The 23,528-nt window shown below is 38.4% G+C and overlaps 1 protein-coding gene across 2 annotated transcripts in view; it reads right to left on the minus strand.

Moving 5' to 3' along the window:
- Nucleotides 1-23,528, minus strand: part of SMYD3 (SET and MYND domain containing 3) — a 397,913-nt gene that overhangs the window by 368,750 nt on the left and 5,635 nt on the right. The window contains exon 1 of one of the 2 annotated variants that reach the window (XM_031046269.2): nucleotides 1,860-1,911. The exons of the other annotated variant lie outside the window; for it this stretch is intronic. Within the exon in view, the coding sequence (XP_030902129.2) occupies nucleotides 1,860-1,864 (5 nt within the window). The 5' untranslated portion in view covers nucleotides 1,865-1,911. Of the gene's footprint in view, nucleotides 1-1,859; nucleotides 1,912-23,528 lie in introns of those variants that run through there. 2 annotated transcript variants of the gene reach the window in all.

The following is a 23,528-nucleotide window of genomic DNA, read 5'->3' on the forward strand; positions in this document are numbered from 1 at the left end:
ACTGGATTTGTGAGTTTTTCAAAAGGAGTTGCTCATTCCTGGATCTCTTCTGCTCACAATTTGCTCATTCTGTGTAATTACTAAGAAATAGAACTCTCATAGCTATGACTTGAAGAAACCAATTAAGTTTCTAAATATTTATTTAAGATTAAAACCATTCAAGCACCTTTTCTAAGATGACAAATATTCTATTGATGAGAGCACACTTAGGATATATAAATTAAAAACATTTACACACTAGCATTTGTGTGTAAACTCCTGGAAACCACTGCATCCCACCTCCTGCCCAATGCAGTGCTAACTTCAGAGGCTAATCAGGTGCAACATGTCAGATGTTTTGCTGAATCATAGAATCACAGAATTATTAGGATTGGAAAGGACCTTAAGATCATCTAGTTCCAACCCCCCTGCCATGGGCAGGGACACCTGAAATGTAAGCGCCACTGCAAATCCCACAATCATCAACTTTCTGGTCTTGTACATGTATACATCCATCCCTCTCCAATGAGTCCAAACTATATATTTGTACCGCTGAGCAGCTACCATGAGCACGGCCACTGATTCATTTTGGTGACATCCAGAAGCTGACATTCAAATTGCCATCACATCATCCAACAACCAGTATAGGGAATCAAGGGCAAGTATAGAGGAACAGAACAGATCTCTCATTAGAGCTACTGGAAGAGGTCATTATTTAGCATCAATAAGCATAGGTCATATAATCTGAAAATGCAGTTCTTTCAATCTGTCTGAAGATTCAATAAAAGAGTACTGTATCAAGTATATACCAGGTATTTTCACTGTCTCCTTCCACACAACAAAAGAAAAAATCTTTTTGGGGGGAAAAAAAAAAAAGAAAAAAGCAGCAGAAGAAAAAAGCCCTTTATGTACCCACATATTCAAGAACTTTATTGTCGGGGAGGAGCAGATAGAAAAAGTGGTAACTGGCAGCACATATAGCCCTTGTTATAAAAAATCAATGAACACATCTACTCAAAAAATACTCTGGTATGCATATATATAGCAGTGATTATGTATTTTTTTTATTATATAGACAGGAAGCTTACTACATTTAGAACACAAACACAAAATGCATGCAATAACCCACTGGGTACAAAACTTAATAAATGTTAACAACAGATCCATTACCCAGCATTCAATAACTACAAAAACCCTGCTGAAAAATAAAGCAGTTCTTCATCTGCTGAAATGATTTAGCAGGTCCATCTGAAAGAGGATGGGACATCCATATATGATAACCCTGTGAGCTTGTGGCAGAGACTCCTCCAGCCATCATATCAAGAGGAAAGGAAAGGTTATACGGGTTAATAGATGCAAAATATCCATGATTGACTTCTGTATTTCACTACACACAGAGTATCTTCTGATAATCACCAAGCTGTTGGAAAGTTTGTATGAATCAATGCTTTCTTCATGTTCAAGATCGAAAACTATGAAGACAAATTATAATTATATAAATCCTTGCTACAGCACATAATGCTGTGACAGCATCTGTTTACCATAACAAGCAGAGAGCAAGCATAGCATTAACTATAGAGGCTCAAATGTCAGTGACAGCTCAAATACAAGATGTAACCTCAAAACTTACGTTCTCACATTAAAAGGAATACTTTCTGATATAATATTTGCAATTATGCAAGACAGCTTTCTGCCCAAACTCTCTTCCTCACCTCACTTTGGCGAGGAGGATAGAGGCTGGAGGACAGAGGTATGAGGAATTCTTTATTCTCTCTCCTGCAGCTGATCTCTTACAGGTTTGATACTTCTATAGGTCAGGGTTACCATGCACAGAGCAAAACAAACGTCTAACCAAACAGGTATAAATGAATTTCACTCACTTCATTGTTATGACTTCTTTGCAACTGGTTATCTTCTACAAACTGGAAGAGGCAATGGATCAGCATCTTGGATTCTTTAAAATTTTTAAGTACTGTGGCACTGGTGCCAATTCTGAACTCACATTAACAGTAAGGGTTCATCTTTTACTTGTTTGGACAGCAACAAAACAGAGACTGAGACAAGAAACCAGGTAAAAATGCTAAGCAGACAGCAAGAAATGAGGCAAAGGGGACAGCAAAATCATGCAACCTTTGAGAATCAGGGTCAAAAAAGCCCGGGGGGAGTGATCTGGGGGAAAAGCCGCAGCCATCCATTGCCTACCCTGGCAGCAGAGCAGCATTTGCAGAGAAAGGAGACCTGAACAGCCCTGAAGCAAGGGCACCTGCAGCCCTCTGCCTTTCACCACTGTTTAGTGGGCAAATACCTGAAGAAATGCACATGGCAGCACATGAGAAAGAATGCACCCTGCTCACTGAGGCCATGATGCCTCTCCCATTTCCACAGGAGCAATTCAGTGCCCTGCTATATTCCTCTTGCAATCACTGCTGCCACATAATCCTTTTATGTGCTCAAAGCTTCACTGAGCTCAAACACCAACTGTACCACCAAGCCCTGCCAGTGGCACTGGCATTACACAGGAGACGGCCAGAAAGTGCCTAGGGCTGCACAGGGAATTCCTTTAAAGGAAGACAAGTGTAGCTAACCAGTGAAGGTTTGAAACTTAATGGAAGATAAACTCTAAAATAGACACTCCCAAGTGACAGTAATAAAGCAGACATTGTCTTTTTAGCCATTTTATCTCATCTCATTTGTATGTTATCCCACGATGTACTTTAATCAAATTTGGCAAGAAAATCTTCCAGCAAAATAACAGTTGAGCTGTGTTTGCATGCCCCGCAGGAGTCACACAAAGACCAATGCTCTCACTAATGTATATAAATGACTGCCTGAAGGTTGCACAGATGCTCCGCTATGCATCTGCAGTGATGATGTGGTCATTTTGAAAAGCCCTTTCCCAATCTGTTACAGAATACCTGTTTCTAGTTCCCTGACTTGGGGAATAAGCTTCATCATCAAATGGCTTACTGATAATTGCCTCATGTTCAATCTGTTATGAATAAAATGCATGATACTCCTGTCTCAAGTTGAGGAACAGTTGCACATAAAGCAGTTGGAGAACTGACAGTAGCATTTAGGTAGATGATAAACACGGCAATTTAATGCACTTTAGAGCTTGCACTCTGGTTCTTCTACACAAGTCATGTGGCTTTTAACAACTGATAAATTTTCCCTTCCACCATGGCTCCAACCATACTGCCTATGAGCACTAATTACAGAGTAATCAATGTTAGCCTGTACTCCTTGCTAAACGGGTTACAAAGAATGAATAATAAAGCCTACTGCAAATGGAAACATATTACCTTATTTTCATAGACTCTGGGTCTGTATTCATGTATTTGCTATCAAAGACAGCAAGAATTAATCCACAGTAAAATTTCTTTGCTCTCTCTAGTCAGACAGAAGAGAGAACTGGACTTTTACTGCTTATGCATGCAAGGTTGAATGCAAGAGTTGTCAAAGACAACCTTGATCTAGTGACCAGATGACTAATGCTCATAAACAATAAAAAGACAATTTAAAATGTAAGGTCACTGGGGAAGGGAATTGTTGCCCATATTGCAACATTGTTTCTTTTGTATACAATGCTTTCCCATAGTCCAGAAGCCAAAAATGTCACCTGACACACACAAAGCTGCAACAATACAGAAGAATGTTACAGCGAACTATAGCACTGACCATGTCTAGACAAGTATTTACTACTTTGGTTTTTAAAGAATCTTTTTGCTTAGTCTGAAAATCACAAAAGCTGTTAAAAATATGCCAGAAGCATGAGAGAAAAATTTGGTACAGTTTTGATTGAAGAAAAAGGAAAATTTTAAATTAGAAAGCTCTTTTAAAATACAGTACTGCTGGAAAATGCTAGAGATGCTCTATGGTGTATTGTGACTATGGGAAACAGTATTTATTGTGGCAGAATTCAGTCCTATGAGTACACTCATATTATTGAATAGTCCTTCCTGGTTTGCTTCTTGGCTTTTTTGAAGTCTTCATTATAACTCTCAGAGCTTCATACACTCAGGATCTTCTGAAAACAAAACGCTATCCAAAATGAAACTTTTTCAGAATATTTCATCACTTAGTTAATGACGAATAGAAGAACAAAAAAAATGTTGTTGATGCTTTAATAATTATTGGGTCACTCAGCCTGGAACAAGCAAAATTTCATGAGTACAATCACTGCAAAAGGAGGAAACAGTACAAAGTATAAAACAGCATTTCAGTTGCTTCTGGTCATTTTGAAGCTGCCCATGCTATACGTCCACCAAATTGTAACGTTGACTGTGAGCTGTGAGTGACAAATGTATATTACAGCGACTGGACAGCTTACAACATGAGAAAGGCTACTGAAAGGCAATAAAAAGATCTAATCCCATATGCTGAATAGCAGCTTTAACAGCATTTGCCAAGTAACAGGAGAAGTATTGTTGCAACAAGTACCCCAGCCCAGGGTGATGTGCTTTATCTACAGTGTGGCTGCCCCAGGGACACTGACTTGCCAGGAGAGCCTGAGCACTAGCAATACCAGGGGCATTCATTGGCTTTGCTTGGTGGGGACAATGGCTTGGACAGGCAGGGCTCCATGGATTCAGTCCCTTCCTCATGTTCCCTGTCACTGCACTTCATAGGTGACAACTGTTGGGAGTTACTGCTAGCAGTAACTCTCTTGTCCTGTGCCCTCAGATCTGGAAGCCTGGACCTCACATGTCATTGCACTTTAAGAACTGCAAACCTTAATGCAAGGTCAAGAACAGATTTTTAAGCCTCTAAACCATACAAATTTGTTTCAAAGAGCAACAAAGAAAGTTCATACCATGAATGTCACACAATGTTACACTACACCTCCTCAATATCTCAGATGTTCTGCCACTCTTTTATCTTAAAATTGGAGGGGAAGAAAAAGTGTCTTCAAACAACCCTGGTAAATACAAATATGACTTTTACTGCTTCCTGCACTGCTCATTTCAATGCTCTGTGTTACCATGTCTGGCAATACTATTTAAGTAGCACTGGGTATCAAAAAAGCTTTAAGGAAAGGCCTTCAAACCACAGCAAGTTGCCACAAAAGAGACCGATATGAAGGGGCACCAGCCTGCATAGGCATCGCTGCTCAGAGCTACGGGCATCTCCCTAATGAAGGGGCCAGTCATGCAGAAACAAAAGAGAAACCACCATTCTGGTGCAGCAAAAATACCACCAGCAGTTCTGTGTTCACTCAATGAATAAGCAGAAACTGGTCTCAGGCAGAAGCACTGAACTCCACCAGTGTGTTTTTGAAAGGGTGCCCAGGTTTTTATTGTGCGCACAATTCAGACAACTTTCCCATCTGTCTGTCTATGCACCCATGCACACCTCAGCGTTTGCTGGCAAGGTCCTCCTCAAGGCCAGGATTAAGAAGTACTACTCCCAGGTGGAAGAAGGATGGTTCAGCTTCCTTAACTATGAAAAAGGTTGTCCTGGCAGACTATTTTTTAAACTGCAGAGGTTTGGTTTTGCTTTGATCATCTTTGATTATTTTAGTTTTGTTGTTTTATCCTGTACAGTTTCCTTCAAATGTATGTGTAGATTTGGATTTCACAGAAGCTGATGAAGAGACAACAACTGCAGGTGATAAAGCCCAAACTTCTGTCAGGAAAATAAATGTTGATGACTATCTTGTAGAGGACAGGAATGATTTGCAACTAAACTGAGCTCTGAATGCAACTAAATTAAGTACCCAGCTGCTATATAAAACCTGTCTCAGAATAATTATATTCCTACTCCAAAAAGCACAGAAAATGATTACTTGAACATACATCCAGATGCAAAAAGTGACAGAAGTTACTTAATGTCTTTGAGTATTTTTTAATATTCAGTATTTTAATGTATACACGTACCAGAATCTCTCAAATATTTACCATCCAACCATTCTTGGCTAGAAATATTTTATATATAAAAGCTATAAAAACAATTTAATAGGCAATCTGTTAAAGTTTCCATTAAAAATGGTGCACAATCCCTAGTTTTCCTTCCTATCTACCCATCTGAACACAAGACAGACGAGATAACATTGGCTCAAAACACAAATACTAAATAAAACACATTATCATAACACTTGTAAATTTAGAGTGAATGGGTTCAACATGAGTTAGGCTGTAGAGAGTAAAAGCTATATGTTGTTTTCTATTTTTGCCATAAAGATTTTTACTACAGTAATTTTCTAGCCATGAAAATATTATCATTTTAAATATTAATTGCAGGCAGCTAAGGCAAACAGTCCCAAAATAAACTGGCAATCATTTTTTAACCCTTAAAAAAAAAAAAAAAACAACAGATTTAACGTATATCTCTTCAAGGGATATACCTGTTGCTGGAAACCTGATTTTTTTTTCTCTGTTTATCAAAAATGCATCAGTCATAGGGTAATTTTGTTCAAAAATAACACACCCACCCAGACATGAATATGTATGTTCTATTTCTTCTCAGGGATTTTTTGTCCTCTTTCCAGGTGCCATGTGGCAACAGCCCATACAACCAACTAAAGGTTTAAAATGGCATTTGGCAAACACATGACTTTTGGGGTTTATAAAATAGTGACAATATTAAGAACAAACACACTGCCTATGAACTACACCTTTGAAATCAAAAATAAAGTCTCTGGTAATCAACACCTAATTCACTTTTTGGAAGAATTACCTATGAACTTAAAATCACCTTGAAGCTTATAAATGTCATGTAGGATTGTTTGTACTATAAAACCTATCTAATAAGGGCAAAGTGCATGGTGACCACTGTTGAATTAACTGTTAAATCAAGAGTCAGTAAGTAAAAGGCATTAGCTCTGTTATTCTCCATTGCACACAGTTACATCTTTGATAACTGCCCCGTGGGAGTTTATGGATCCTACATGACCCCTGTCAAAACTCAATTGACTTCTTCCCTGCAAATTCTATTAGAATTGGTCCCTGCATCACTGCCCACAATAATCAAGAGCAGAGTGTTTGATCTAAGTATAAGCATTTTGTTTTAGTCTAACTTGACAGAATGTAAAATAGATGAGGTTAGGATGGCTGTTTAAAAAAAAAAAAAAAAAGGTCAACTGCATCCCATTCTATACCACAAATAAAAAATGAAAAGTCTTACATCTCATTCTCAGGAATGTTTACACTTATGGAAAACAGAAGGGCAAGATAACTCAAAGCGCAAGAGATAAGCAGACAACATCAAAACATAAAGACTTTTAATCTTTGCTAGCTGAAGTGTACTTTGGGAACTATTTGAAGCCATGCAAAGATAATCAGATTTCAAACAGTAAAATACTTGAAAGACTTGAACTAGATGGAAACCCAGAAGCTCTGGAGGTGCTAAGCAGCCAATATTGTATCAGTCACAGGAACAAAGTACCTGCAATGCACAAATTAGAAAAACTGCAACACAACTGACACAACTAATATTAAGAGCAGAGGCTTCCCAACTTTACAATCCTGATAGCAAAACCCCTCTGCTGGTTTGTTTTGAATGGATAAATACCTCCAGTAAATGTATTAGCATTTACTAATTTATGATGTTAAATTCAAACACAATTGTAACCAGAGAGCAATCAGAGAGGAAGGTTATAGAAAAGTTGCCCTGGGTGCAGCACTAGCACTCATTTTTTTCTCCTTCTTGGTAGCTGGTGCAGTGCTGTGTTTTGACTTTTGGGCTGGGAACGGTGCTGATAGCACCTATGTTTTTAGTTACTGCTCAAATGCTTGGTTTGTCCAAGGACTTTCTGAGCCTCATGCTCTGCCAGGGAGGAGGGAAGGCCGGGAGGAACGAGAGACAGGACACTTGACCCAGGCTAGCCAAAGAGGTATTCCATACCATAGCATGTAATGCGCAGGATGTAACCAAGAGTTACCCGGAAGGGCTAGGGGCTCTGGGAGGACGGAGAAGGTATCAGTCAGTGCTCGGTCAGGCAGGGTGGGGTGAGTTATGGATCAGTGGCTGGTGAAATGTTGCATTCTCTTCACTTGTTATTTCCTTTATCATTATTATTATTATTATTAGTGGTAGCAGATTTATGTTATACCTTAGTTATTAAACTGTTCTTATCTCAACCCGTGTGGACTACATTCTTTGGATTCTCCTCCCCAGCTCTCCAGGAGTTGGGGGAGAAAAGGGGGGGAGTGAGTGAACGAGCTGTGCAGCTTGGTTTAAACCACAACAAAAGTCCACACAGTTCATTAACAATCTTTACTGCCATCATCATAACCACTAGAAGTCAGGATGCATCCCTCAACCTGGGTTGCCTCACTGTAGCTTTATGAATTCAAAAGTCATCTCTCTAAATCAAATCAATCTAAAACTTGGATTGAAGATAGCAAAAGTTAAAAACACACACTGGTTGCCAGAAAGCCACATATTCACTGTCAGTTCTTCTTTAAGAAACCTTATGGGGTTTATAGCCAAAATTTGCAGTATCTATATGAACATAGGCCCACCCACCCAAAGAATTAAACATTTAGCCTTCCCTCAGTGCACAGATGCTTAACTGCAAAAAAAGACCTTGGAAATTAAGCCATGTCAGCTAGTTACTGTTATTTGGCTACCTGCACTGAAAAAGTGCTGCTCTTGAAATACTTTATTGGACAACAATCTTTTCTTCCCCTGCACTCTCTCACAATAAGCAACCTGTACAGGCATTCACAGCTCACCAGTCCAAGCTACATGCACCATCCATCACACCAAAGCTGCAGCACACATGGTCACTTAGACAGTTGGCCAGCATACTGTGCCACCCCACTCAAGGTAAACAACACGCATGCCTCCAGGCAAATTTCTCCACCTAATGCTTCATCTCAGCAATTTCAAATTGTGCATCCTAACAGCTCTGCAGGACACAGAGGAGCTTAGCACGCCCTGCGCCTGGCAGGATATGCCTTCACATGGTAGCACTGTATTTCCTTCTGCAAAATTAACTAACAAAGCAGATGTGTGTGTTCCAAAATGCAAGCCATATTCTAAGAAAAATACCTAGAAAAAAACTCATTACAAAATCTAAATAAAAGCATAAGGGCCCTAAAGTAAGGAAGGATCTAAGAAAACCACCATGCTGGCATGAATTTCAATCCGTGTAAGATAAAGTTATTGAGACCAACTGAGAGTAAGATTAGAACAGGAAAACGAGACAAAACTTGCATATTTGGGCATTTTCAAATTGCTTTAAGTATCACGGATAGAGCATTCTCAAAAGAATATCTGCCACAGACATCTGCCATACACGGAAGACAAACAAACAAAACACCAACTTGGATTCTTATTTTAAATCTGCCTCGCAGAGAATACTTACGTGGGCTTATTAATCGCACTTATAAAATAAACTGTTACCAAGCCTGTGGCACACAAAATATTTAATACATATGCAAAACTTACTTTGTTCAAAATAAAAAACAAGTCTCCTGAAAATAAGCTAAGACCATATGGCAGGAAAAACTACCGAGTGTCTACATATGACTGTCATTACACCATTACATTACACATGTCATTACAAACTTTAAAATAATATAGATATTTTAGACTGCCTATGAATCTTGGAATTGTATCCATTTATTTGGAAGACCTTAACACTATGATGGAAGCAGCTGTGGGATGCCGAGAATGAGTTTGTCAAAATTTCTCTCTTATAGTCACTACTCTATTTTAAAGACTCTAAAGTATGGGGTAACAAGTTTAAACTGCCCTTTCAAGGAAAAATATCCTGCTTCAGTGTAAGAATTCTAGATATTTCACCTCAATTAGAAAGTCAATCATTATGTTCTCAGACACAGGTTTTTAAGTAAAGAAATTAAAGGAATAATCAATCTGAATAAATTTATTGCCCAGCACTACTCAGGATTAATGCACTTAACTTGAAGCAGAATCGTCTTTTTTCCTGATATTATAAGTACAGCCTTGAAAATGTCTCCATTTGTAGTAACAGACGGCTTTTCATCACAAACCACAGTCTCAAGTCTGGGTTTTCATGCAGAGCTATATTTGAAATAACAGTTGCACAGCAAAACAAATTCTAATCTTTGGATAGCAAAGTTTGCTCTTGCAAATTAAAGCCATCCTTTCTCTAGCAAACAATACTCATGGGACTTCAAACCTTATCAGCCATCACTCAGTGGTATGAGGGCTACTGATACCAAACCCAGTGCTAATACCATAAAGGCTGCATCATTGTGTGAATGCCTGACAAATAGCTTGGGAGCTGAGTGATGAAAACCCCGAAATTTAACAGTTAGAAGTGAACCTTCTAACAGCACCAAAAGATTAACTGCAACTTTAAAAGAAATTCTATTCTTATCATAGTACACAATTTTGGTCAGTCTACACTATTTGAAATTTAAACTTTATTCTACCAAAGCTACTTTGTAGTAGTCTTTGTAGTAGTAGTACAAAGTAGTCTTCTGCTCCTCCTGGAACCAGCTCCTGGGTCTGAGCAATCTGTAGCATAGCTACAGGTTGGGCAGAGAAGAGATTCAGAGCAGCCCAAGGAGAAGGACTTGGGGGTGTTGGTCAATGAGAAAATGCACATGAACCAGCTTCAGTGTGCGCTTACAGCCCAGAAAGCCAACCATATCCTGGGCTGCACCAAAAGGAGTGTGACCAGCAGGTCGAAGGAGGTGATCCTGCCCCTCTACTCTGCTCTCATGAGACCTCGCTTGAACTAGTGTGTGCAGTTCTGGTGTCCTCAACATAAAAAGGACATGGAACTGTTGGAACAAGTCCAGAGGAGGGCCACGAGGATGATCAGGGGACTGGAGCACCTCCCATATGAAGACAGGCTGAGAAAGTTGGGGCTGTTCAGCCTGGAGAAGAGAAGGCTGCATGGAGACCTCATAGCAGCCTTCCCATATCTGAAGGGGCCTACAGGGATGCTGGGGAGGGACTATTCATTAGGGACTGTAGTGATAGGACAAGGGGTAAAGGGTTCAAACTGAAACAGGGGGAGTTTAGATTGGATATAAGGAGGAAGTTCTTTCCTGTTAGGGTGGTGAGGTACTGGAATGGGTTGCCCAGGGAGGTTGTGAATGCTCCATCCCTGGCAGTGTTCAAGGCCGGGTTGGACAGAGCCTTGGGTGATATGGTTTAGTGTGAGGTGTCCCTGCCCATGGCAGGGGGGTTGGAACTAGATGATCTTAAGGTCCTTTCCAGCCCTAACTATTCTATGATTCTATTCTATGATTCTATGAAACCAATCCAGTTGCTGAATCCAAGATGCATACCTAAAGTAATACCAATAGGCTTTAAGTTTATTCCTACCAGTTATTCTTCTTCTTCAGTTTCCAAAAATGCTGAATTTTGAGCAAACTTTAAAATGCACACATATTTGTATATATTTAAAAGTCATTGTTTATGCTCAGGCATAGACTTCTAACATAAATATATAACTCAAATTCATAAGCTAACAAACGTAAACCTAATCTTTATCTTTTATTGTGTTTGTTACATAAATACAATACAAAAGAGTAATTGGAAACCATAGGCCAGCTATTTGTACCAGTGTGTTCTCTTGAACAGTGCAGCTCCATCACTGAACCCTTACCAAAACATTACCCTGCTGGTTTCCTGTGATGAAGCACATTTATTTGTAATAGGGACACAAGAACAAAAAAAGGAGGTCACTCCTCATGTGGTTTTCTAGAAATCAAAATTGTCTCCTCTAGTGGGACAGTGCCCATTATTCAGACCAGTAAAATCACCACATATGATGGACTATGAATGCAGATGAACTGCAACTATATATGTCCGGGAGGGCTCACTGTAATCTTTGACAAAATTTATATATAATCTCAATTATTTGGATTGTTCTATAGGCCATGATAACCATAGCAGCATCCTGAATAATAATTCTACTAGGTTTAAAATATGAGACATATTAACTGCTACCAAAAAATCATATAAAAAAATGCCATAAAAATCCATAACTGACTTTTGGGGGAAAAGGGACCCATGCAACATCAGCTACAGCTAAGGTTTTGTAAAATAAACACAAATTAACAAAAAAACCCAGGACAGTTTGCATAGCATAAAGCCCATATCCAACATCTGACTGAAGTAAACGCCAAAGTTTATACCCTAATTAAATAAACAAAGCAGGGTTTGCCTTGTTTCTTCTTTAGTATTACCTGCGCATGCAGTTTGGAGAGAAAATGGGAAACCTTTGGTCTTTTAACCACACTGCAACTGATGGGAGCAGGAGCTGAATGAGCAGAACAAAGCCATCAGTCTTGCCTTTGGGCCACTAGCTGCTGCTGCAGGGTTGCAAAGCCACAGCCATGATTCATACCCTGGTTCTTTAGTTCTAGTTGGTTACAGCCCAAACAAGGAAGGTTTCTCAGACTTTCCCGCAACCATTCCCTTTGTGTCATTCCTCCATTAATCTATTGCAGTGCATTTTTTCACAGCGTTATTACTGAAGGCCAGCCAAAACTTCCTGTTATTTCAGGACACTGCAGTCAGGCTGCTGATGGAATTGGTTGGTATGCACAACCTACCTTCACTTCATTGACTGCCCTGGTTCCCAAACATTTCCAGATGCAATTACAGGCAACTGGAAATCAGTGCAGTGAGCCAAGACAGATCCAATGTTCACACTGCTCTGAAAGACAAGCAGCAGAATTCACCTTCCTCTGTCAGTTCCCCAATCTTGAAATAACACAGCACAGCGGAATGGCACACAGGTTAAGTGTACACTGCAGTCCTGTAACTTCCAATGAAGACATGAGTGGGGTAGGGAAGGGAGGTTTGTGTATCTTTAAGGCACACTTTTAAAGAACACAGGAAGCAGAAGGATGCATAGTGTAGCAGGAGGTCAGTAATATATACTGCCTTTTGGGGTTTGGTTTATTGTTTGGTTGAGGTTTTTAAAACAGAATATGATCAGGGGTGCCACTAGGCAACATGTTAGAACAGACATTCTCACAGCTCTACATGGGGTAGTGTCCCACTGCTTACTAAAATCAGTCCATTCTCCTGCTAATCAGAAAACAAGCTCACCTGCCCTCTATGGAGGCAAATGGAGACATTGGTACCCATCACATGGTGTCCTTAACTTTCAGTTCCTGAGCAGTCCCTTCTGCAGACCCCTGGCTCACAAAAAATAATTTCCTTAAGAAGCCAGGTACATTCCCTTTTAAAAAAATCTCATTTCGTTTACAAACGAGATTGCTTTTGCATTATTTTCATCTAGTTTCTCCTACACTTGCAGAATGTATTAACAGCTGAGCAGTACTCTTCCCCCTTGTAACTTACTACCCATGTCCCTCACCCAAATTGTTACTGGGTTTTTGTCATGTGTTTTTGCAGCAGGATAGGATGTTTCTTGTTACCACAGAACAGCTGAAGAATACGTGATGCCAAGTCATCTTTTGTTTCATGATGCAAACTAGTCTGAAGAAAATGTTGTTGCCAGACTGAAAATGGCCCTGAATTGCAAAACTAAACCCAAGTAAGAGCTCTGTCCTTCTCTATGGCACACTAGCAATTTATTATATTTTTTTCCATCTGGTATGTAAGACAACCATGAAGAAAGAGCATCTTTAACCAGATATGACACTGAATTGGCTCTGGCAGAAGTTGAGACAGAACTTTTGTAAAGTTCAACTCCCTTAAAATTCATACACATATGAAAGAAAGCTGACAGCAGAAAGAAAAACAGCTGGCCAAGTCTTTTTTTTCATCAAATCTTCCCTTCTGCAAGTGTGTGCCACATGACCAGATAACTGTTCCACTACACTCTGTATGCTTTAAATTAATTCTGAGCCAACAAAACCATTTCACAGAAAATTCTATGATCGCAAAAATGATCACATAGAGATGGATGATGTAAAACATACTCAGTTATTCATAGCAACTGCAGCTGATATAGATAGGTTTTGTGCACAGCTTGTTACAGCTGAATATAGAAGGCAGCTATACCACAGAATATTTTCTTAATAAAATACACAATCTGGATTATTTTTTTTCCAGGTCACAGATACACTTGTTATTCCTTCCATATAGTAACAGCATAGGTACATTTTCTATTCTACACCATATATTCAGATGGAGTTCTGTATTGTTGTGGGTTTTTTAAGCAGAATGCGCACAGCTTTTTCAGAGCCTGATTCAACCTTCATGCTCTCAGTTCTTCACAGTCATTTTGTTTCTCATTAGAAATTTCATTTCTTGGCTGACAGAGTAACATCAAATGCATCAAGCATCAATAGCCAGACCAAGCAAGTAATTATTTTAGACACATACAGAGCTCTAGATTACAGCTAGTGACAAAAAAGTAGCTTTAAACACTCCAGCACTAGAAATAAAAGACTGGTTCCCAATTTTAGACCTCTAAAACTAAGCCTCTTCTAGCCTCATAGTGGTCCATATTCATTGCTCACAATAAAAAACATAATTTCCAATAAAACAAATATACCATTTGAAGATAACTTTGCATTTCAGTGTTGAATATGCTTCCTCATCTGCAGAAAGATAACCATAAGCACTGAGGTTGTGCATACATCTAGGGGAGAACCTGAAGATTAAAGCCAATGAGTGTCTGAACACAAGATCAGACACTGATCTCTTGTGGCTCATCTGGTGGCTGATCTCTCAGGTAACAAGTGATAGAACAACAGGAAACAGCCTCAAGCTGCACCAGGGAAGGTTTAGACTGGATATTAGGAAAATTCTCTCCACCAAAAGGACTGTCAGGCACTGGAACAGGCTGCCAAGAGAAGTGGTGGAATCACCATCCCTGGAAATGTTCAAAAACTGTGTAGATGAGGCCCTTAGCGACATGATTTAGTGGTGGACTTGTCAGTCCTGGGGTAACAGTTGGACTTGATGATGTCAAAGGTCCTTTGAACCTAGCTGATTCCATAATTCTACAAGGAATCAACCCTGGCGTACAAAATGAACATGATTGGACTCCCTCCTCATCTTTCTGGTTTGAAATGTCTGTTCTTTCCCAAGCTGGGTTGGGTGGTTTTGTGTAATCTTGCAGAGCTAATCTCCAGAAAAAGTCAGCCACCCAGTGCCATAAGATGTGATCGCTCATGAGGAAGAAACAAAGAGATTTAAATACAACTGCATCAACATTAAAAAATATAACTTCTCAAAACCTTCACTTGCTGTTAGAAAACAAAAAAAAAAAAAAAATGGAGAGGGATCTGAAGCTATAAACAGATAACCTCTTCCATTACAAAAACATCTTAGTATTTGGTTATTTAATATACAAACATTCAGAGAAACAAACTAATGTCTTTTGATATCAAGAGTGATAAACATCTTGCATCACAATGTTATACAGAATAGTTCACAAGATCAGGAAAAAAACCAAGCACACCTTCCTTGAATATGCACCATATGTAAGTCGGGTTTTAAAATTAAACCTCCATTTTCTAAGCATCAAAATCCAAATCCATAGCCTAAGTTTTAACCAGAAGTAACTTCAGAAAATTAGTTTTTTAATAATCCTATGGTCCTAAAAAGTGCTGCAGGTTTACTGTTTCAGGTCTTCTGCAAATAATTGAGGAAAAATATGGGAGGGAAAAGCAAAAAGTTAAAGGACTTAAATAAAAATGCAGTACCAAAATATATGAAGATCTAAAGGTTTATTCTGCTTGTGCCAGGCATGTAAAATGCACATTTCACCAGTGCTACAACAGATGTTCTGAGTTCCCATGTACTCTTGAAGTATAATTTTCTAATTCACCGCAGCATTTTATGGAACAAAATAGCAAGAGTAAGCATTCATTTCCTGAAACCTGAGTTCAAATCCTGATTAGGTCACAAATGAAGTAAATCAGCTTATTTCTACATGATGATACATCTCCTGCGCCTTACATTCAATGTCTATTCACTTCAACTGAAATGGATACACCTCCACACCTCCTAAGGTCAGACCTTGCATTCACAGGGAGGGAAAGAAGAGAGAGCTGTAAACCTAGCACTCACTGAAAAATCTATTTACAACTGCAAAAACATCTCCAAAATAGAGGATAACTTCAAATTTCAGGTTAGCTGAGGTATGTGGAAGGCATCAATCAAAACTACTGTTGTGGAGCACCAGCTCCTATTGTCTTGGAAAGAGATACACAACTGCACTTAGGCTGCCTAGAAAATAAGACTAAAGCATGATCAGGCTGTAGTTAATTTTACTTCAGTGGTTTTCACTTGCTTTTCTTGTTGCTGGCCATTTTACAAGTAGGTAGATAGACTTCATTTGCTATTTTGCCTTTTTTAAAATAATTTAAAAAAATAAACCAACCACCAAACAAATTATCTATTTGCTAATGGGACAGGTCCCTTTACTATATGCACAATATATTAATCACATCCAATACATGGTAACAACATACTGATGTTTCTGGAATGCTTTTCTGTTCCCAAACACAGTCCATTTGCAGTCTACATTTCTGATGTGATTAAAACCACTCCAATAGCTCAAAACTACAAATGTGAGTACCATATGTAAATATTCAGTCTTCCCTACACAAAAGGAAAAGGGTGATTTCCCAGTCACAAATTCCTACAGATTAGACTCACGTACACTTTTAAACTATAAGTTAAGCAAAACTGAACTGGTGGCTTCCATATAAGACAGCCAAAAAACGAGAACTGCTTAAGAGTGTTTTGGATGAATCTGCCATTCATAACCTTTAAAGTTGGTTTCTAATTCATTACGCATGTTTACAACATGTTACCCCCTACCTAAATACTGTTCCTGTGTTCCATAATGTGTTCCATTAATCTTTTCAGTGAGCATCTTTATGGTGAAACTGAGCATGCAATTAAAAAACCTGAGCACACTGCTAAATCTTTTTAGTCCTATTAACTTTTTCAGTGCTGAGTATTTCATACTAGTTTAGGGGAAAAGACAAATGCAATTAAAAATGTTGCTTGGGGGGGGGGGGGGGGGAAGGCAAACAGAATGGTGCTTATGTCTGACATAGAAAAGTAATTTTTTTTCCTGGATAGCTCTTGCATGAAGATTATTCTAGAAACAAACCAAAGTGCTTATTCCAGAAATAAGACAAAGTTGTTCCAAGTCAGGCTTTCTCCAGACAATTTTTGTAAATTTCCAAACTTAAAAAAAAAATCCAGACTTAAAAAGAAAAAAGCAACAAACACAGTAAGTATGTAATGATGCCCTTTATTAAGGCTTCTCTTTTTTCTTCTTTTTTGTTTTTAAATTTCATTTCCAGTTATAAAAACATTTTTCCCCATTCTTTGCATTTTTCTTATTTTAGTCCCATTAGGTTTTTTTAAACTATATGACCAGGTTTAAAAAAACAACAACCAAACAACAACAAAACCCACAAACCAACCTCTCCTCACATATAAAACACTTAAGTGTTGTAAAACAATCATACAGAAAAGCAAATCTTGAAATAAAGGCATGACTCCTCATACCAGCACATACTAACATATGTACTAACTAATCAGCACACCCATATTTCATGTGATGAGATTTCTTTTGCATTTTTGAAAATTACTAATTCTAAGAGACATACAAGTTTAAAAAAAATAAAATCTTATTCTCTCTTTATTAGAAATTCTGATAAGAGATAATTGCAGCAGTGAGTCCTCAGAGATTTTGCTGTTCCCAGTTGTGATCTTATAACCCCAGCAGCAGTACAGAAGACATACACACATCAAGAGCATACTTTACTTCATAGGTATAAGCTTGGGAAAAACTAGAGGTCATTTATTTCCTCCAGTCGTAACAAATACAAAGGACTCATAAGAAGATACAGCTAAAACACCTGCTCTACTAAATGCCACTAAAAGTTTGTGGCAAAATTGGAAGCATTTCAAACCTGAGAAAAATTTCTAACCTTGTCTGCTTGCAGAATGGGGCAGGATGGCAGGGGAGGAGGAGGTTTCTGTTACAGAGAGCTGGGGTAAAGCACAGCCTGGTATGACATTACTAAAACTACAACCACTGATTAAACATTGTCTTAAGGCAAAAATTCTACACAATGAGCTTACGCATGCCTTACGGATGCAGCTAAATTATTATCTGCAATAAACTGATAACCATTTATTAACTTCTGAGCATGAGACAACTGGCAAGCTATTTCATGCCTCGAAGAATTTACAGCAAAAGGGAGCGAGTTAAACATGCAGTGCAGGTGACTCTGCATCTGGAAAATAAAATGAATATTTAAAAGTATTGTTACCTTCCAGCTATAAAATAGATCGACATTGAGATGTCCCAACAAAGGCCATTTTTAAAACTGATACTGAATGCTTATGTGCAGTCAAGCAGAAAAGTAAGCATAATCTTCCCATTATAACAAACAGCTATTAATAAAGTCCTTTTTAGTATAAATCAATTCTATAATTAAAGCCTCTATGAACATATGAGAATAACTACCAAATACGTGCTTTACAAGCAGTCCTAACTAGAAGGGTCATAAAATAGTACATGCACAGATAGTTACAGCTTATAAGACACCATAGGGTGAGGTTAAAAAGAAGATATGAAAATTTAAAATTAGTAAGTCTACACTACAAAACTACAGATGTTCTGAGCAGACGTATTCCAAAAGTCACAGCTCCCAAGGCAATCTCTGTGGACAAGGATTTTGGGCCCATAGTTCTTTCTGAAGCACTTGGGAGTTCCATAAATTATTTCATCTGCCTCAAAGCAGATTAATAAGAGACGCAATGCAGCCAAAGAGACCAGAGTCCTACACCAGCTCCCCCACCCTTGAAAGCCAAACACCACTGTAGGCTGTGCACCAACATACCAACATTGATAACAGCTATCTGTTCAAAGGCAGAATGTGTCCTGTAATGATTCAATTCTGAGACTCAAGAACATGGTAAAAGGCTAGAAACAGCTTTGAAACAGGATATTCAGAGTTGTAGGTAATATTGAATAGACAATGGAATAGACAATGATACCTATATGCTCTAAGGCTGTGTAACCACCCCGATGCCACCTTGCAAACAGCCACAGGCTCCCCAGCTCCATGTCTAGTATTGGTGTTTCGGTCCCACAGCTCTCATGGCCAAATACAAAGACACAACTCTCTAATCCCCAGCCAAAAATGCAGTTCCCTCCATGCTCATTTGTATACAAGTTCTTAGAGAGCTTTTCCATAAGAAATACTGTTCATTTAACACTTTTATCCTCTCCTTGAGAGGCTTTTTAACTTCAGGAAATTAAAATCTTGTGCAGAAATTATAAATCTCTTCCCAGACCTGTATTTTCCACTTCCACTTCATTCTTTTCTGCTCTTTACATGAGTCACACGGAGGGACCACAGCCTTGTAACTTTAAGGGAAAATAAGGACTGTAGGTCTCACCTTTCAAAATCTGAGATTTTTTTATAAATACATGCAAAAATCTAAAAATGTGTCTCATGACCCTTCATACCATATATATGTCACTATATTAGCTTCCATCTGCTAAAACCTCTCTGATTTGGTAAATGAATTATATCACAGTATCACCCATAGAAGACCAGCACATTAAAAACCTGAGATATTATTTTGTTTACAATCACCTTTTGCCAGAAATATTTAAGATCCCTTCTGCTTAGAGCAGCTCTCCAGGCTATGTCTCCTGAGCACACCTCAGGTAAACGATTTTTCACACCAGTGTTTTCTTTAGTCTGTTGCAATCCAGATTCCACTGGCCCATTTTCTGTTCTTCTATGGTAATAGTTAAGCTGCTTTTTTTAACACACAAACACATTTTTCTTGGCCTAAGGACATGCAAGTTCCACCACTTTTGAAGATAGAAGGAACCACTCTATAGTCTAGCACCATAACATTCTGATCTGGCAAATTGCATGGCCCATAAAAACAGGATTCTCCAGTCAGCACACTTTTCAGCAGAAAGGTGAGTCCAGTAAAACAAGCCCACCCCAAATTTCCACAAGTCTTTAGAGGGGTATGATTGTTTTGCAATGTTTTACAGTGCTCAGCATGTCCACGCTCTTTACAGAGTTTCATTAAAAATCCATTTTTAGTAGCTCTGCCTTACCAGAACACACAATAAAGAACTAATCACATAAAACAGTATAATTCAATCAAAATGACTGCCAAAGCAAGAAAGTCTATTTTAGGTTGCAGCAAAAACCCACATATGAGCAACATACAGACCAAATGCACGTCTAATAAAATACAAGGTATCTACTAGAAGATGAACTTGTTTCAATAACTGGATTGCTAATCAAAAGCCTTTATAACTCTCCTGCTATTATTATGCCTGACCTGCCACTCTTAGTGCTCCTCAACATAATTCACCTCCTGTCTCAGACACAGAAAGAGACATTCTTAAGGTAAGAGATACTATTCTGCGCTTATTTTGAAAAAAAACAAAACAAACAACACACACACACCCCAAAAGAACCCACACGAAAACAAATAAACAGTCTTTACAAAAAAATAACATAATTCTCTAATAGATTTTAGTAAAGACAAAATACATTTAATTGCTATGTCTGTTCTACACTTGATACATCTTGTGTGGATTTCTGCATAGCTTCTCTTTGTCCTGGGGCAAAAACTTCAGATAAATCTATCATCACATGTTGAGTTTCATAGAGTATTTTAAGAAATTGTTTTCACAGCTCTTCCATCTGTTGCACTGCAGTACAACTAGTAAGACAGTTTTAATATGACAAGTGGATAAAATATGTAAATAGCTGAGGAGCCAGTCTCATTTGCTAAAACATAGGCACTTATGAACCTAAATCTCTAAAGTGGCTTTCTGTGCCACTTCAACTTTTCTTTTTAATCTTTAGCCTAGTTTTGCTTCTTCAGAAATCTGGACTAAGATACTTTCAACAGCTAGACGGCTTGCAGTCAATGCATCATAGAAATCAAAGTGAGCTACACACAGTAAAGACCCATATCAATATTCATATAATGCTCTGAATATCTGGATCCAAAGACTGATCCAAAAAAATCTCATTTTTTTTTCCAGAGTACATCAAACTGTAGAGCACTTGCACAACCCTTTCTCAACCCATACAATATTAAGTTAAGATTCCTAGCACAATCATCTGCAAAGTAGTACTTGAATTTACTCTTTACATATGGACAAGTTGCATTGAAATCGAAGAGGTAAAATTTATGATATATACTTTTATATATGGCAAGTGTTCTTCAGTACAGCATTTACCTCAGGAGGAGATACAAGCTCTATTTCTATGATGAAAAATAGCAGCCAGGCCACAGCAAGACTAAGAGCTATAGTTTTTCTAATCAGGGAAAAAGTAGTACTACAAACGAAAACAAACCAAACAGGACAGCACTCCAGCTTGAACCCTTATTCAAGGGAAGCTCCCTTCAAGCTTTTCTTGACAAATAAACAAAACCAAGTTTCTGGTCTTTGAAAAGTATGAAATACACTGAACCAAGATTTTACACAGGAAACATACATAGTTTATTTCATGCTCAATATTTCCTGAGATGAATCTCTCTCCTCTTTGAAGGCAATTTCTCTCCCCCTATTCTACCATGATCCTTCCCCCTACCAAGAATGCCACCACCACAAAAAAATCTCCTTTTTAGGTCACAAGCACACTCTCTTAGTGGTTGAATGAGCCATTTGAATTAAAGTGTAATAATGAGCCATATTCATTTAAATTGTAAGGAAGGTCTTATAGTTGATGAATGGTTTTACCCCCCCTTCTTTCTCAATGATGATCTTTTGTTCTGCACTTCTACATCACAACTACTCCTAATCACAGCTGTCTAACAAGTCCTCAATATGATGGCTTTTTTCTTTTGTATGAAGAAACCTGATTGTGCAGGCAGCACATACACCCTATCTGAATGCCTAGGAAAGCCCTCCCCAGTGAAGGAGCAGTATTCCATTACATCAGGTTGCTGAAAGCCCTTATCCAACCTGGCCTTAAACAGTTCCAGGGATGGGGCATCCACAAATTCTTTGGGTAACTTGTTCAGTGTCTCACCACCCATAAGGTAATGCATTACTTCCTAACGTCTACTCTAAATCTACCTTTTTTCAATTCCCCCCACGTGCTCTTTTTAAGGTTGCGTCTTTAGCTACAGCAGACTAAAAGCTAGCTACTAGCAGAAGGTATAACCCTAATTATCTGACCTTGACAGCCCCTCAATGGTAACTTCAGCTCCTTTCTCACCCCAGCAGTAATTTGATTCAAGGGCACTTAAAGATTTTTATATACTGGTAAAGGACGTGTTTTGCCAGTTTATCTCTCTGATGTACTTATCATACATGATAAGTATGTCACACATCAGTTTATAAGATAAGCAGCAAAGCTGCAAATGAGAAGCAGAAGGAGCATGCAGGAAGGAGAGCAACGACTCAGAGGGGCAGTAAGAATACCTGCCCTTTCACTAGCTCCTAGCCAGCACATCAGGCAGGTTGTCACGCATATCCATACCTCACTTCAAAACACAAATGAAAGTGAGGTGAAGAGGCATGCTAAAAATTGTATAAGCCTTACCTATATAATTTTGAATCATTCAAAACAGCTGTTGTAACTAGTTCTGAAGAAAACTAGATTCTCCAAAGGAAAACAATATCATCGTATATGAGATACAGCAAAAGCATATATTGTCTTTGAAGTCTTTCCAGGATGGAAGCAACCACTAACAATTAATGAATTCCAGTGTGTATTGACAAGGTATCATTAATAGTTCTTAAAGAATTTAAACAGTAAATTCCCTAACACTGTGTAAAACTTTCAGCAACTTGCACAAGATTAAAAAACTTTTTGAGGAGATATCTGAAACTAATTATGCCATTACATATTACATTAGCTAGAAGTTACCCATATTTTAATAACTTATGTTTTCCCTTGTAGCGCCAATTTTCATTTTGTGCTTACACAATTACAATTCACCCTGAGAAAATGCATACTAAAGATAATCCAATTCACAAACTTATTTTCATGGCTGTATCATTTACCACAAGCAAAGAATATTCATGCAGAACATATTAATATTTTAAAGCATTAATATTATGGACTGCACAATGCAGAAGACAAATATAATATCAGGTGTGGACTGCAGATATAGTAAAGCCTAAATTCAGAAGAATTTACAAGATGCCTGCAACTGACATTGTCAGTCACAGCTTGACAACAATTTTGTTCTAATATCTTTCAAGCTACAGAGCAGTATAAGCATGAAAATTGTAAACACAAAAATCACAACACAGTGAGACCATAGAGACTAAACTTAAATTTTCATTTTCCATAAATGACAGCACAGCAATAAACACTTGACCTGGGAGAAACTATTTTTAACAATGCCTCTCCCTTTTCTATTTCTTCTGTTTTTAACAGGGGCAAATCCAAGTTGGCAGCAGAAGGCATTAGCAGCAGCCTCAAGACTGCAAGGCAGGGGAGGAAGAGAAGATGGGAAAGGACCCACACCTTGTCTAAAGCAAGCCCAGAGCATCCAAGGCAGTAAGAAGGCATGGCACAAGGACAGAAATACTGTGCAATGGAAAGGAGAGAGAAGGTTTACAGCAAAGAGAACCTGAACTACAATACAAAACAAAGAGAAAGAAACAGTGAAGGAAAACACCTATCAAGAGATATTCC

The sequence above is a fragment of the Melopsittacus undulatus genome, chromosome 3 (assembly GCF_012275295.1).
Source record: "Melopsittacus undulatus isolate bMelUnd1 chromosome 3, bMelUnd1.mat.Z, whole genome shotgun sequence".
In the NCBI taxonomy this organism is placed as follows: domain Eukaryota; kingdom Metazoa; phylum Chordata; class Aves; order Psittaciformes; family Psittaculidae; genus Melopsittacus; species Melopsittacus undulatus.